Source organism: Lagopus muta, chromosome 17 (assembly GCF_023343835.1).
Source record: "Lagopus muta isolate bLagMut1 chromosome 17, bLagMut1 primary, whole genome shotgun sequence".
In the NCBI taxonomy this organism is placed as follows: Eukaryota; Metazoa; Chordata; class Aves; order Galliformes; family Phasianidae; genus Lagopus; species Lagopus muta.
This window is the reverse complement of record NC_064449.1, coordinates 3,462,154-3,475,707: the sequence shown is the minus strand read 5'-3', so window position 1 is coordinate 3,475,707 and position 13,554 is coordinate 3,462,154. Positions and strand designations below refer to the sequence as shown.

General features: G+C 47.0%; 1 protein-coding gene across 14 annotated transcripts; it reads left to right on the top strand.

The window, feature by feature from the left end:
* The first annotated feature begins 11,785 nt into the window (after positions 1-11,785).
* POP5 (POP5 homolog, ribonuclease P/MRP subunit) lies at positions 11,786-13,389 on the top strand. 14 transcript variants are annotated; one of them, XR_007380333.1, is made up of 8 exons: positions 11,786-11,898; positions 11,965-12,107; positions 12,182-12,331; positions 12,498-12,581; positions 12,650-12,838; positions 12,945-13,001; positions 13,100-13,186; positions 13,278-13,389. XR_007380333.1 is itself a non-coding variant. In XM_048964119.1 (5 exons), the coding sequence occupies exons 1-5, from the start codon at positions 11,879-11,881 to the stop codon at positions 12,751-12,753; spliced, it is 501 nt and encodes a 166-aa protein (XP_048820076.1). In that variant the 5' UTR covers positions 11,786-11,878; the 3' UTR covers positions 12,754-12,910. The 14 variants fall into 14 exon arrangements, 1 of the variants encoding a protein (XP_048820076.1); XR_007380334.1 differs by having other exon boundaries at positions 12,945-13,025; XR_007380325.1 differs by having other exon boundaries at positions 12,922-13,186.
* The last annotated feature ends 165 nt before the right edge of the window (positions 13,390-13,554 follow it).

Here is a 13,554-nt window from a genome sequence, read left to right as displayed (position 1 = left end):
AGGTTAGTCAGCATCTGCCCAGCAAATGGACACGGTGACCAGCATATGATCTGACATACCCTAACCTTGCTACTAGGAACACTCTTTTTCTTTTCACTCCTAAGAGTAAAGAATATGGGGATTTTAACAAGCAAAGTGAGATTTAGATGGGATTATTCCACCATGAGAGAAATCCAGGTGCTCAGAGTAAAGGGATTCTAACAGTTATTTGCTTTGCTCATGTGGGCTTTAATTGGAGACAAATGGAGCTCTACCAAAACATGTCTTTTCTCAAGCCTAAGGCGTTAAGGATGAGTGTTTCATGAACTTAGTGTACACATCCATTCAAGCAAGTAACAAGTTCTAGCCAAGGTAAACAGGTATCTGTAACATAACAAATTTGCTGCGATTAACAGAACATTTGAGAGTGAGTGTACACTATGGGGGCAAATAATCTAAACCAACTGGGTTAAAAGGAAGAAAAAGAATGTCAGGAAGTGAAGACAATACAAAGTTGATACCAAAGGAGAACACAGACAGAATCTGGAAGCTTATTACTATTACAAAAGAGCAAAATATGGAGATAGGAAGTGAAGAAATCTGATGCTACATATCATTCAAATGGAGAATTTAAGATAATGTGATCCAAGTGATTCTGATATGTTTTCCGTATGCTAAGATTAATGACTTATTGATCACCCAAATGTCGTGTGAGGAAGCAAACTCTGGACAACAGTGAGTGTCAACAAGCAGGACAGCAAGCCAGAACATCTTATGGCTCAGAGAATCACAGAATTATAGGTGTTGGAAGGGACCTTGAGATCACCTAGTCCAACAGCTCTGCTAAAGTGTGTTCCCTACAATAGATGACACAGGAAAGCATCCAGGTGGTTTTGAATATCTCCAAAGGAGAAGACTCCACAGCCTCTCTGTGAAGCTTGCTCCAGTGCTCTGTCACCTTCCAATTTCAGCTGAAGCCAAAACTTTGCAAGTAAAACCTTGAAATAGAAACTTTACAAAAAGTTATCATTAGAACTGAAAACTGGTAGGGCTGATGAAGAGTCAGACAAATGGAGCAAACAGAGCAATATGTTTCAGTTCCCTTGGCTTCTCAGCACTCAGCAGTACAGACAAGAGCAATATTCCACAGTTATATGGTCACTGTACTTCTGCAAGTGTTCCCTGGTGCCGTTCTGCATGGCAGCAGAGAGAATATTATATGATTTCAGACACGCAGTGATGTAAAATGCTGACAAAGGCTGGCAGATATTTTGCTATTGGCAGAGGTGATACAGTGTTGTCTCAGTGGAGGAAGATGATGAAATAATTTTACATTACTTGCCTGTCCATTTTCCCTCCAGTTTTTAATTCATCATCAAATCCACAAAGTACATTTCATTAATGACTTTTACTGACAAAGTCAGTTCTGCACGTGTGCAGCTTCATTCCCATACTGACACTGTCCTGGAGTATTTTATCTTCAAAGATATCACTTCAGAGGGACTCACTGCACAGAGGAACTGAAATCTGGAGAACTTCTCTGTCCTGTTTCCACCTTTCTTCTCAGCAGCTAGAAAGTTATTTACCAGTGGCTGGCACCCAGAAAAGGCAATTCTCATTTCTGTTATCACCTCTATCCTCTCTTTCCTTTCTTCGTTATTATCTCTTCTGATACAAAGAACACCTATTTTCTCTTGCCTTGTAGCAGTGAATAAAAGCTGAAGACCTTTACGTTCTTGCTTCTCACCATGCAGTAGAGACAGGCTCACCACCTCTTCTCTCATCTCTGAATTTTCCAGTTAGAAAAGATCTACCCACATTGTTGTTGATCATTTTATTCCTTAGCCTTTCTGTGGAATCCAAGCTTTACAAACGTGGTACAAGTGCAGCCTAATTGTGTCTCAAGGGTGTATCTGGGATGTACCTGAGTGCTGTCCCCAGCTCCTGTGTGTGTGATGGCTGAGAAAGAAAATTACAAAGGTCAGTCCCTTGCTATCTATCTCAAACTCCTATCATCCCTTAATGATGGGAAAGGGACAGAATAGGTGAACTCTTGGCATTTCATGAGGTTTTTTTTCTTTTTACACTCTAGGATTTCATGTCATCTAGCTAATAAATTTATTTATCAATTGAGAAAATTAACTCTCTGATCTGTTGGTGGCATTTGAATCTTAATACAGTAATTTTAGCCATCACAATAGCCCTGTTAGCTTACCACCTGAACACAGGTACAGCAGCCAAGACAAAGGACATACAGAGATATCAGTACATAAGAAAGCAAATTCTTTACTCATTTGCAAAGATAGAATTTCAGTCTCTTTCAGATAAATGGCCAGTGCACCTACATGGAGAATCTAGCCTACCAATGGGAGGCAATGCCAATGGCAAAGGCTTTGACTACCACACAAGAAACAGGATGGTGGCTTCCACACCCTCAGCTGTACAACATATTTTTCATTAATGAGCAAGAAAATAGGTTAGTAACAAGATAATAAGGCATATGGGAGGCAGGAGCATCACCAAGGTTTGAGATTTTGATGGGAGTAGAGGAAATACTGATGAAATAAAATAAAATTTAGAAAATCTTGCTTTAAGTATTTTTAAAGGCCAACACATTCCAAAACAGCCTTTCAGGACATGGAAGAAGAGAAGAACAACCAAAACTCATCCACCAATGGCTGCCCAAATTGTCCCAAGACACCAAGGCGTCTGTTCAATCACACACATTAAACATGGAAATCAACAATACTGAAAACAATGCACATAAAATGGCTATTTCCAAGAAAAGATGCAAAATTGAACAGGGCAGCTGAAGCTATGAGGTGCTACCTTCTGGTAGCACCTACAATTTTCAGTCTTCAAGCCAGAAATGAGAGATAGAAAGCATCTCTGAAAGCAGCTTCTTCTGTTAAACTGCTGTTCCAGAGATCCTAAACAGAATATAAAGCTCCAACTCACCTGAGACCAGGTAACCCCCAACATCCAAGTCTGTTTCATCCTCGTCTGTCATTCTTTGGCTATTCTGAGCAAGGAAATTCCAGCTCCTAGAAAGAACAAATTGAAGAAGGCAATTAGCCCAAATGCATCCATGGCACTAGCAACAGTGGCAGGTGGGAATTCTGGCTTTTGGACTGGGAGTATACAAACAAGTATACAAACGAGTGTGTCACTCATTCCCCACAAAAGTAGGCCTGTTTAAGGCTGCAGAGGCTGCATGCCAAGCTTTGCAGAAATCCATTTAGGCTATCTTTATACATCCCAAGCAGGGAAGCTTTCTGTGGGGCTTACACTTCTCTCTCATGTTGTGTGGTTTCATTTTTCCCCCAGCTTATTTTTCCTCCTTTCCATTCGCTGGATGCACATAACTTTCCTATTCAACAGCATTAAGTAGAGATGCAGTGAGATGTAGATATACATTTTATTGCCTACTGGCACGCTTAGATTGTAGGAATGGATAGAAGAAAAATTCTCCTGAAGGAATGAAGAAGTTGTCTACAGGTGATCAGCTGCTGATGCCCAGTGGCACCTCCACTCACGTGGGAGTGCTGTGCAGGAACAGCTGGCTGCCATCCTACCCAACTACAAGAGAGATTTCAGATGACGTAAGTGATTTCTTGTTCAGACAATTGCCATTCTTTAATTTTCTTCACTACCTCCACCTTCTTCCCTTTCCCAGGCAAAATAAAATCTGAAAGACAACAACACTGCTGTGAGAACTGCAACAGAACTGACTCTGCCCTAACCTGAGGGGAATTTGGCCGTCCTGCAGAACTTTGAGCAGGTCTGCTGCAATAGTTATTTATATTGTCTTTCACTGGGTTTGTTATACAGTACAAAAAGACACCATAGATCCACATCTGAGCCCAGCATCACAGGTACAACAAGCCACTGTCCAGGGGGAAAGGAAAAGGAGCACAAGGAGGAAAAAGAAGCATAACCAATAGCGGGGGGAAAAAATCCCTTTCTTTTTGCTTTCTTTTTGCTTTCTAAGACTTCCTTCTCACACTCAGGCTCCCCCAGCTCCCTTCCCTGGGCCACAGGGCACAGCAGCCTGCTCTGCGGTCCACAGCTATGGCTTGAAATCGAGCCCCAAACTGTCCTTTTGATTTCTAAAGCTGCAGAAGTGAACGGGCAGGAGGTAAGAGCATCCCAGAGGAAACGAGGCTCCTCCGGCACAGTGCTGCAGCAGCAAAGCTATTAATAAATGTTTGCAATCTTTTAATCGTTCTGCTAAATTGCCATCGTGTTCCTGCAAACCCCATAGTGTGTCAGTGCAGCTGCCTCCCCCCGCCTGCCTGCCCGTGTTCGTGCATGTGATGAGGGGGAACATCAGGAACACGCTCATATCCGAGGGCTGCTGCAGCGTTAGAGGGAGAATGATTTTGACAAGTGACTTTTAAAATCTTCTCGGCTCCAAAGTAAGCGGCCCTATTAGTTACATCTATTAACCACACTTTCACTTCTTTTCCTTCACCAGCGTATCCTGCTTGCTCAATGCAGACGTTGCACTTTTCTTCATGAAAATATCACACCAGATCTGTCGCGGCTTGGGATGCAGTACCTGGGAGGACGCATCTCTTGCCATATGACTGCACTGTGGTTGCAGTCAGTTAGCAGCCACTCTGCCTTCGAGATATTCTCAGCAACAGAACATTTTTGCCCACTTCATCCAGCCCACCACTGAGCTGAAAATCCTCAGGATACGACACAAACATGCATTGCTTTTCAGGCTTTTACTGCAGGGCCGGTTAACCAAGTGGACGAGAAAGATGTGATCCTATTTATGGTAACAGGCAACATTTCCAGATGAAAAGGATTAATACTTTTAAACAAATTGCCTATTCTCCCCTCCACGTGGCTGAAGCACAGCCATTATTGCCCAAGCCGGCGCACAGCAGACAAAGAAACCCTCCGACGTCACGGTGGAGATCAGCTTCATCCTTTGTCTGCTCCCTCCCCCAGCTCAAACTCTCGTCTTTGTCCTAATTATAATAGCGTTGGAAATTATCATGGTTTAAAAAAAGATGCCAGCTTATATAATATTCTTATTGCTTATTAATGATTTCAGAAGGGAGAGCGAGTTGCCTTGCATTGTGGGAATTATGCAAACTGAGGCTGAGCCGCACCTTGCTGGGCTCCACCAGTCTCTTATTTGGAAGCTTGATGCATGAGGATTACCATGTAATAACAGATGTAAAGGCTTTTAGTGAATGACAGGCCTGCCACACACACTTGAACAAGAAGACATGACAGGCATCACATGTCACACTGATTAGCCCTGGGCATTTTTCAGAGGCAGAAGACTGAAGGCGCAGTGACTTTAGCCGCCCGGCAATGTGATAATCCCCAAGGCGGCACAGCCTGACGAGTTTGATTGCTGTTTGGAATGGGAGCTTATGAATAATAATAAAGAAAACATCAGACTGGGTTTTGGTGACACACTTACACAGCGCTGACAGCCAGAAAGACAGTCTGCTTGAATGCAGAGTCCTTAAGTCCATTACTTAATCTAAAATTACTTACATCCTGTCCTCTAAACATCATCCTCTTCCATAAAGCTATAACGTGTGAAAGACTTAATAAGGAACTGAACTTGAGATTTAGTATGTGCTGCACATGAAATATTCTGTGTCTTTGTCACTATGGCATCTTTCAGTCAGAGAATGCAGGGTAGAGTAGGAGGGAACGTGAATGGGAGCAGGAGCTCTGGATGCATGCTATCAACTCCTGCTGTTTTATTGGAAAACGAGCTTCAGTATAAGGTGACACCATCAGTCTATGATGCTGAGATATCAAAAGACTAATTCAGATTCTTGCCCCCACACTTCCAGAGAAACACCTGCACCCGGCAAGCCCCCAAAATAAAAGAGCTCCGTACGTATAATTTAAGAAAATTAATTAAATAAAATGATTTTAAAATGATTTTGTTGATGTCTGTGATCTGACTCATAGATGCTCATCATCTTACAATGCTGATTATATAATAGGAAGTAGATGTGCTTCTCAAAGCAAGAGATGTGCATATGCAGCAGTGTGCATTAAAATACCGAGAGCTGAAGCTGAGAATGTGTTTTAGGGGATATCTAACAACCTCAAATCCATTACCTTTTTTTTCTTTTTTAAATCCTATATTGTACCAAAAAAAACCCAAAAAACAAAAAACCAACTCCACAGTTTTTTACTTAAAGGTCTGTCCATCTGTTTGCCACATGCAGAGCTGAGGGAGCTCTCCTTTGGCCAAGCAATTGGGGTAGGAAAAGGGGCAGAGAAGGGACACGTTAAATGAATCAATCCATCTACCGGAGACCAACTGGCCATGGCTTAGTTTCTCAACCTGCATGCACACACTGGTTTGAAGCTATGTACACCACAATGCCAGTTCTTCAAACAGCTCCCATTGCATCTCCAGCACCATCTAGGGCTTTGCTGGCAGGAAGAGTGCTCCCTGGCTTGGCATCGAGACACAGGCAGTCCTGGGGGCTGGCATACAACAGGCACATGCTGAAATGTGGGGAAAAGTGAGCTCCCTTAGGAAAGGTGGAAAATGAAACCAGATGCCACCGATGCTGAGAGAAAGAAGAAACCAGATCTGATCCTTTAGATGACTTGATGGAGGCTGCTCGTGTTCAGAGGCAGAAGGACCAAATTCAGCTCTAATTAAGTCACTAATGTTACAGTGGAACAAACATGATCTTTTGTGCATCACAGGTATGAAACAGGGACACAGAAGGTCACACAGCAACAAGTGCTTGAGTTCAGCAGGTGCACTGTTGAGTTTTACCAAGGCGGTTTGAGGGATGTGCCCTCAGCGTTCCCAGAGCACTGCAGGAAGGGTGCCATGTCTGCCACCATGAGCTTCAGCTTGGGACCAACCAACAGCAGGCAAAAGTCATCCCCAGTGGCAGCTCGAGCTCCAGTGCCCTCAGGGCACCTGGTGGGATCAGCCTAGCAAATGCAGCAAGACATTTTTTGTTTGTTTCTGTCTTCACAGTGTGCATAGTTAGAAAAAGTGACAAATGTTTACAGCCTTTAAGTAAGGTGCAAACATGTCCTTAAAAAAAAAAAAATGAATAAAATCAAGAAGCTCCAGCAAGCTTCCTAAAATAGGTCAGATGCTTCCCATGTAGTTTGTCTTCTTCAGCCTATAGCAGCCATGGCCCCCAGAGATGTGTTTGCACTTACTGGTCACTGCAAGTACCCCCAGCCAGCATGGCACAAATCAAAGAGCTGCAATTGACTTTGCCCCACTCAAATATGCACTTTCATACTGCACCTCGCTTTGCTTTTGGGGGGCTTTCAATTAGTGTGCTGGGCAGCTGGATGGATGGAGGCTGGAACAGAGCGGTGCGGAGGCCTCCAGCAGATTGGGTCAGGCAGAGCAGAGATCCACGTGCCCTAAGTGGGTGACTGACACACTCCTTGCACCGAGCTGACACCAGGACAAGCTGAGCCCCCCAGCAGCCAGCCACAGCCCCAGCCTTACCTCCTGCACGCCGTGCTGCTCTGCCAGAGCCACGCAGCAGGCACGCCTTATGTAAGGTTGCTCCAGGATGCCTGTCCTCTCGCTCAGCGTCGCAGCTGCAGAGTGATGGATGTGCTGGAAAATGCTTTTCATTTGTCTCTCTCATTAGGGAGACAAGAGCTCTACAGAAGGCATCTCTGATCCTATGCTGCTCGAGGCTGCTGGAGTTCAACACAAAGCCACGTAGAAAAAGGGCTGTTCGGCATATGGCACTGTAAGCAGATGTACTGATGGGGCTGTGGCTTGCCCTGCACACGGGGATGCAGGGGAAAGAAAAAGCAAAGAGCAAAGATCTGCTCTACCCAGGTAAAAAACACATTTTGTTTCTTCACCTGATTCAAACATCAGGGTCTTTTCTCTTTGGCAGACAGCACTGACCCACACCTGAGGTGCTGGTTACTCAAGACTTGCAGGTTTTTGCTTGCTTTTCTTTCAGAAGCTTCCTTCACAGATAGGTACACTGGAGGGTTTTTGTTTATTTGAAATGTTTTCCCTTTCCTTTATCTGCGGTTGTTCCACGGGTTCCTGGAAACTTACTGATGAAAAGCCTCTCAGCAGCAGCAGTGAAAGCTGCCTCGCAGATTGCATCTCCTGCCTCAGCGCCTTTCAGCACAGCACAGATGAGGAGCCCTGTCTCATTGCCATGCTCTGAGATGTGCTCTATCTCAACGTACTGCTCTCGAGTGCAGGCTGGAAATCGAGTAAAACTCTGAGCCATTCCGAGGCTGATGTCAGTCTTTGCTGTAACTTATGGAACACCGTCCTCCTCCCAATGGGTGGCAAGAAGAGAAAATCCTGCTAATGCTATTGGGTTCTTTGAGAAGAAGCATTTTTTCAATTAAACGTAATTAAGAGAAATTACCCTTTATCTTCAGAGACCAGAACAAAGAATAATTAATCCATCCTAACACCCCTGTTAAGGAGGCTTTACGTATGGTTTCTTCACATAGCAGATCACACGGTAACTTCTGTGGCCTGCTGCTCCCTCTGCTCTCATAGGCAGGAAGGAAAGAGAAAAGAGGATCCTGACCTAGCTGAACTGATACTCCAGGTTCTGCCTTAAGCAATGAGCTCAGAGCTCAGCAGCAGCTGTTTGCTCCTTGCAGCAGCTTGCTGCAAACAAAAAGGGCACTGCCCACAGATTTCCTATTTAGAAGCAGTTTTACTGCATTTGATAATTAAGAGCACATGGTCACCATTAATCTAAAGAGAATGATCCTGTTCTTGACTGTTCCAACAAAGAAATCTGCAAATTTCATTCTTTCATTATGCGTTGATTATATTTGCATTAGCATTTATATGCTAAGGTGATAAAAAAGGATAGCTTTATTCCTAAGTATATTGACCTGAGGGATCCTGAGCTAAAAAGGAAGGAGGGGAAATACAGAAAATGAGAGTAAAAAGGAAGGGACCAAAGTGAGAGAGAACACATCCCAAATATTCCTTTAAAGCATCTACATGAAAGGCTCCAGGCCAACATGCTTACAGAATGCACTCTTCTGTGTCAGTGACCTTGTGAAGATAAACTGAACAAAAAGCTTCGGGCAGCATCACACAGAGGATTTAAGAAGCAGTTTTAATTTTAGGCAGATTGTTTTGTGTTCAACCACAGGGTTATCTGGGGATGCAATGTGCATGCAGTGGAACAAAACATAGCTGTCACCCTCATAGCACACCTGATGGCAAGTTCAGCTCAGTGCTTCCAGGGGGAAGCGAAGCCATGGCTTTGGCTGTGCGAGGAAGATCAAATTGTGGTATCACCAGGATGGAGCACCAGCACGCCTAATTTTACTCCAGAACATAATTAATTACTTGGCTACGTTATGTGTGAGCAACATACAAGACTGAGACTCCAACACAGTATGCTCTAACACGCTGGCTCCCTCTGCTCCCATTGTGTCCTTGCTCCCCATCTCCAGCCTGACAGCTATTTACCACAAACGATGTGTTGATTCCTTTTGTACCCCTGCTTCCTCGTCTACAAAATGCAAACATCCTACCTAAAAAGGACGAAGATTCACTAACTGATCTCTGTCTTTTCAGTGAACGCATATGCTGGTGATTTTAAATATAGCAAAAAGTTATGAATTCTAAGAGCTGACTGCATGCAATAAAGGGTGTACATCAATCACACTGTTTACTGCAGCTTATTAGCACAATTAATTCCATACGATACAAATATGACTTAGCCTGTAATATGGAGATTACATATGTTGTGTAAACCCAACACGAAGGTCTGGATCCCAAAGGCCCAGCTCTCAAAGGCCAACCCTATCTGGAGCCAACAGAACAGAGCCACTTCAGAGGACACCAGGGCTCCATTCCTACAGCAGATGTAACCTCCCCCATTTTCTAGCCCCATCCTGCTTTTCAGATCAGGCAGGGCACGGCTGACAGGTTCAAAAGCCCCTCGACCGTTTCTGATAAGTGTAAGGTATTTGGTTCACCGCCTGAGTTGGGTGAATTTGGCACCTCTTCCCAAAACTCATCCTCCCAATATGCATCAGCAGCTTGAGTCCAAATCTACAACTGCCCACATGGCCACCCAGCATCTGGGCAGGATCCACGGGATACGGATGGAAGAAAACCTCAACAGGGAATCCTCTGCGGCCCCTGAAGCATCTGGCAGTGACAGCAACACAAGACCCAAAGGACTCTGAAACATGCTTTGTCCTGCTCTCTAAAACACATCAATTAATATCAGCCATTTGTAGCCTTTCCTGTATTATTCTCAAAATGAAATCATTATGCGAACCAAGATCAGAAAAAATCAGCCCAGGAGTTTATTGGACTCACCCCTTTGTAGGACAATCATTGATGAAGCTATCATTCTTTATATGCTGATTAAGAGCCTTCTATCCAAAGTTCTCAAAAAGCTTTACAAATCATTTCTAATGCCCCTAGAGTGCATGTTACTTGCCCCTGTCCTAGCACACTCTGACCTCCGTAATTTCTATCTGATAAGCTATTCCAAGGCCATATAGTCTCTCTAGGTCTGCAGGAGAGACACCCATCCTCCTTCTTGGCAGCTCTCTGCAGCCAATCTTCAACTCAAATTGCATTTTCCAAATTTTTCTCTCTCCAACCCTATTTCAGGAGACAGTTCTTTCCCACCTTGGCCATGTAACTCAGTGTCTCTTATGATTGCTTCTTGAATCACTGACACAAATCAATACAGCAAAGCTTGCAGAGGACAGGGTGAGGAGGAAAGAAAACAAACGAGGAGGTGTTAGAATCTTTTAGTCCTGGGCTGTCAGCTCAGCAAACCGTGAAGCCTGACCAGATCTGCACGCCCTGTGCTGACACGAGCGCTGTCTGCAGGGAGCTGTGGTGGCTCAGGGCTGCTCTGCGCATCATCCAAATCAACAACAGGGAACTGAAGGCCATATCCTACGTCAAATGAAGCAGGACGGCGCTCTCTCACCACACTGCTCTCTCTTTGCACTGTGTCTCTCCTAATCAGCTTTCTGGACCGAAAACTGAGGCTTTCGCAATGCATGGGGCCGTGCCTGTAGCATGCACAGTGCACACGTCCTATTGGATTATAGGGCACAGTGCACTCAGGCGGGCTGCTTGTCCAGCCCCAGCTGTGCCTCTGCAACAACAGGGAAACGAGGAGGGCAGCAGTGACAGCAACCTGAACAGGTCGGAAGGCAGGGAGGGGAACAGCACTGCACTGACAGCTGCCGGCTCCTCATTGCACAGCAAAACCACACGGGATCCCCACAGAGAGATGCCTTTGGTAGCACACAGAGATGTGGGAGCACAGAACGGAGCCCAGGCAGCCGTCAGAGCACAGAGCAATGCAGGAAAGGCCTGCTACCTGCACCACAGGCTGGCAAATATCCACATTGCCTCTGTTCACAGCACACAGGTAAAGGCCTCGCAGCAGACTTGGTGCTTTTCTCCCCGAGAAATTCTCATTAACGCCTGCCTGAAGGCGATGGAGGGAAGTCAGGACAGAGCAGGAGCAGCAGAGCCGGCAGCCAGCAGCACCTGTGTACCGAGGCAGGAGTTTAACACCCAGGACAGGAATTGCTCTGCCTTTATCACTGCTTTGTCCACAATTAAGGCCGTTAAGGGCGACGTTTCCACTCCGAATGAGCCGTGAGACGCGCGGACGCCCCTCGACGCCTCGCACCGCGCCTCGAGCGCCCCCGCGCGGCGGCTGTGGGGAAAGCGGCGAAGCGCGGGAAGCAGCGCGCATGCGCAAAGCCACAGCCAGCCGAGGGAGGAAGGAACGCAACGCGCAGGCTGAGCGAGGACGGGAAGTCCTTCCTCTTTCCCCGCCCCTGCGCCGTGGCGATTGGCTGCGGTGAGCGGAGGCCGCTCGCTCATTGGCTGAGCACCATCGGCGCGGAGGGGCCCGGCGGCGGCATGGTTCGCTTCAAGAACAGGTGAGGCTGCGGTGTGGCGGCGCGGTGCGGCTCCGCCGGCAGCTCACAGCGGCCCGCCGCCCGCAGGTACGTGCTGTGCGAGGTGCTCTCGGAGGACCCGCGGTGCCGGCAGTGCATCGAGGACCGCGCGGTGGGCCTCGCCGTCAGGGACGCCGTCGCGCGGGCGCACGGGGACTACGGGCTGGGCTGCTGCTGCGTGTCCTTCACAGGTAGCGGGGCGGGGCCGCGGGGGGCTCGGCTCGGCGGGGCGGCGCGGGCGCTGACGGCTGCGTTCGGCCCGCAGTGAAGTACCTGAACGCGTACACCGGCACCGTGCTGCTGCGCTGCCGCAAGGACTTCCAGCGCCTGCTGAGCTCGGCGCTGCCGCTCGTCCGGCACCTGGAGAGCCGCGGGCAGCGCTTCCCCTGCGCGCTGCGCACGCTGCACGTGGGCGGTGAGTGCGGTACCTGCGGGGGGAACGGATCCGTCCGTAGCGCGGCCGCTCGGCACCTGGACTGACGGAGGGGTGCCGTTAATGGGCGGCAGGGCGGCCTGCGCACGGGTGCCCCGTGCTACAACAACGCTCGGTTCCAAACGCGCCGCTCTCGCGGCTCCCGCAGGTACCATCAGAACCTGTCAGAAGTTTCTCATCCAGTATAACAGAAGGCAGCTGCTGCTGCTGCTGCAGAAGTGTACGAGTGAAGGTGAGTTCCTCCGGCCCCGCGGCTCTGCTCGTGGGGCTGCGGCACAACTCTGCTGTGTCTTTTGGCAGAGGAGAAGCGCAGCGTGCGGCAGGCGGTGCTGAGCTGCTCCCTCACAGAAGAGCAGGCGCAGAGCGGGGAGGAGGAGGAGGAGGATGGCACAGAGACAGACTGAGCAGCACTTGTTCGCCTTTGTTCTGGACCTGGCTATCATCAAAGCGATACCAAGTATCCTCCTGTGTTAAGTAAAGCAAGTAAAGGTGCTTTTCCTGGCTCTACTTAGATTTCAAGTGTTCTTAAATAAAATGCATTCAAAAAACCACAGAAGATTACACTTAAGTAGGTTTCTTGCCTCTTTTATTCCAGGATTCAAACCTTTGACTGCTCCAAAGGAGCGAAGCTCAATGTGATCTTTGTGCTGAGGTAGAAGTGAGCTTCAGCCAGTTGGTATGGGAAAGAAATGTAGTTAAGCTCCCTCGGTACAGACAGCAATAACTTTAGTTTTTGCCCTTATCTTCCAGTGCAGCTGTTCTTGAAAGGGTTGTCTGGTGTTTCAAGTCACAAAAGCACTGATTGTCTACAGGAGCATGGACTACAGGGAACACAAGGTGGAACTACGTGGCTCAGCTCCATCCAACCCCTTTTAAAACTCATAGGTACAATTACTGCTTAGATATTTATTGAGGTTACACCAATCAGTTACAGGAAAGTAGCACTGCTGCTCACATCTCTTGAATCCATTGGAAAACAAAACACAACTTGAAGATCTGCCCAATGGAGGCTGCCCCTGCACGCAGGAGAGCCTTCTTTGCCTGCATTCTTCCCTTGTTACAGTGCCTGTGAGACAGGGAGGTGAGTTGTACCAGCTCCAACTCCTCTTTCTTGTCAACTCAAAGAAAACTCAACTGTAACAGTGTAGGAGATAATAAACAATATAATGGTTAGACACTCAAGTAGTTACTCCTGTTCCATGGCT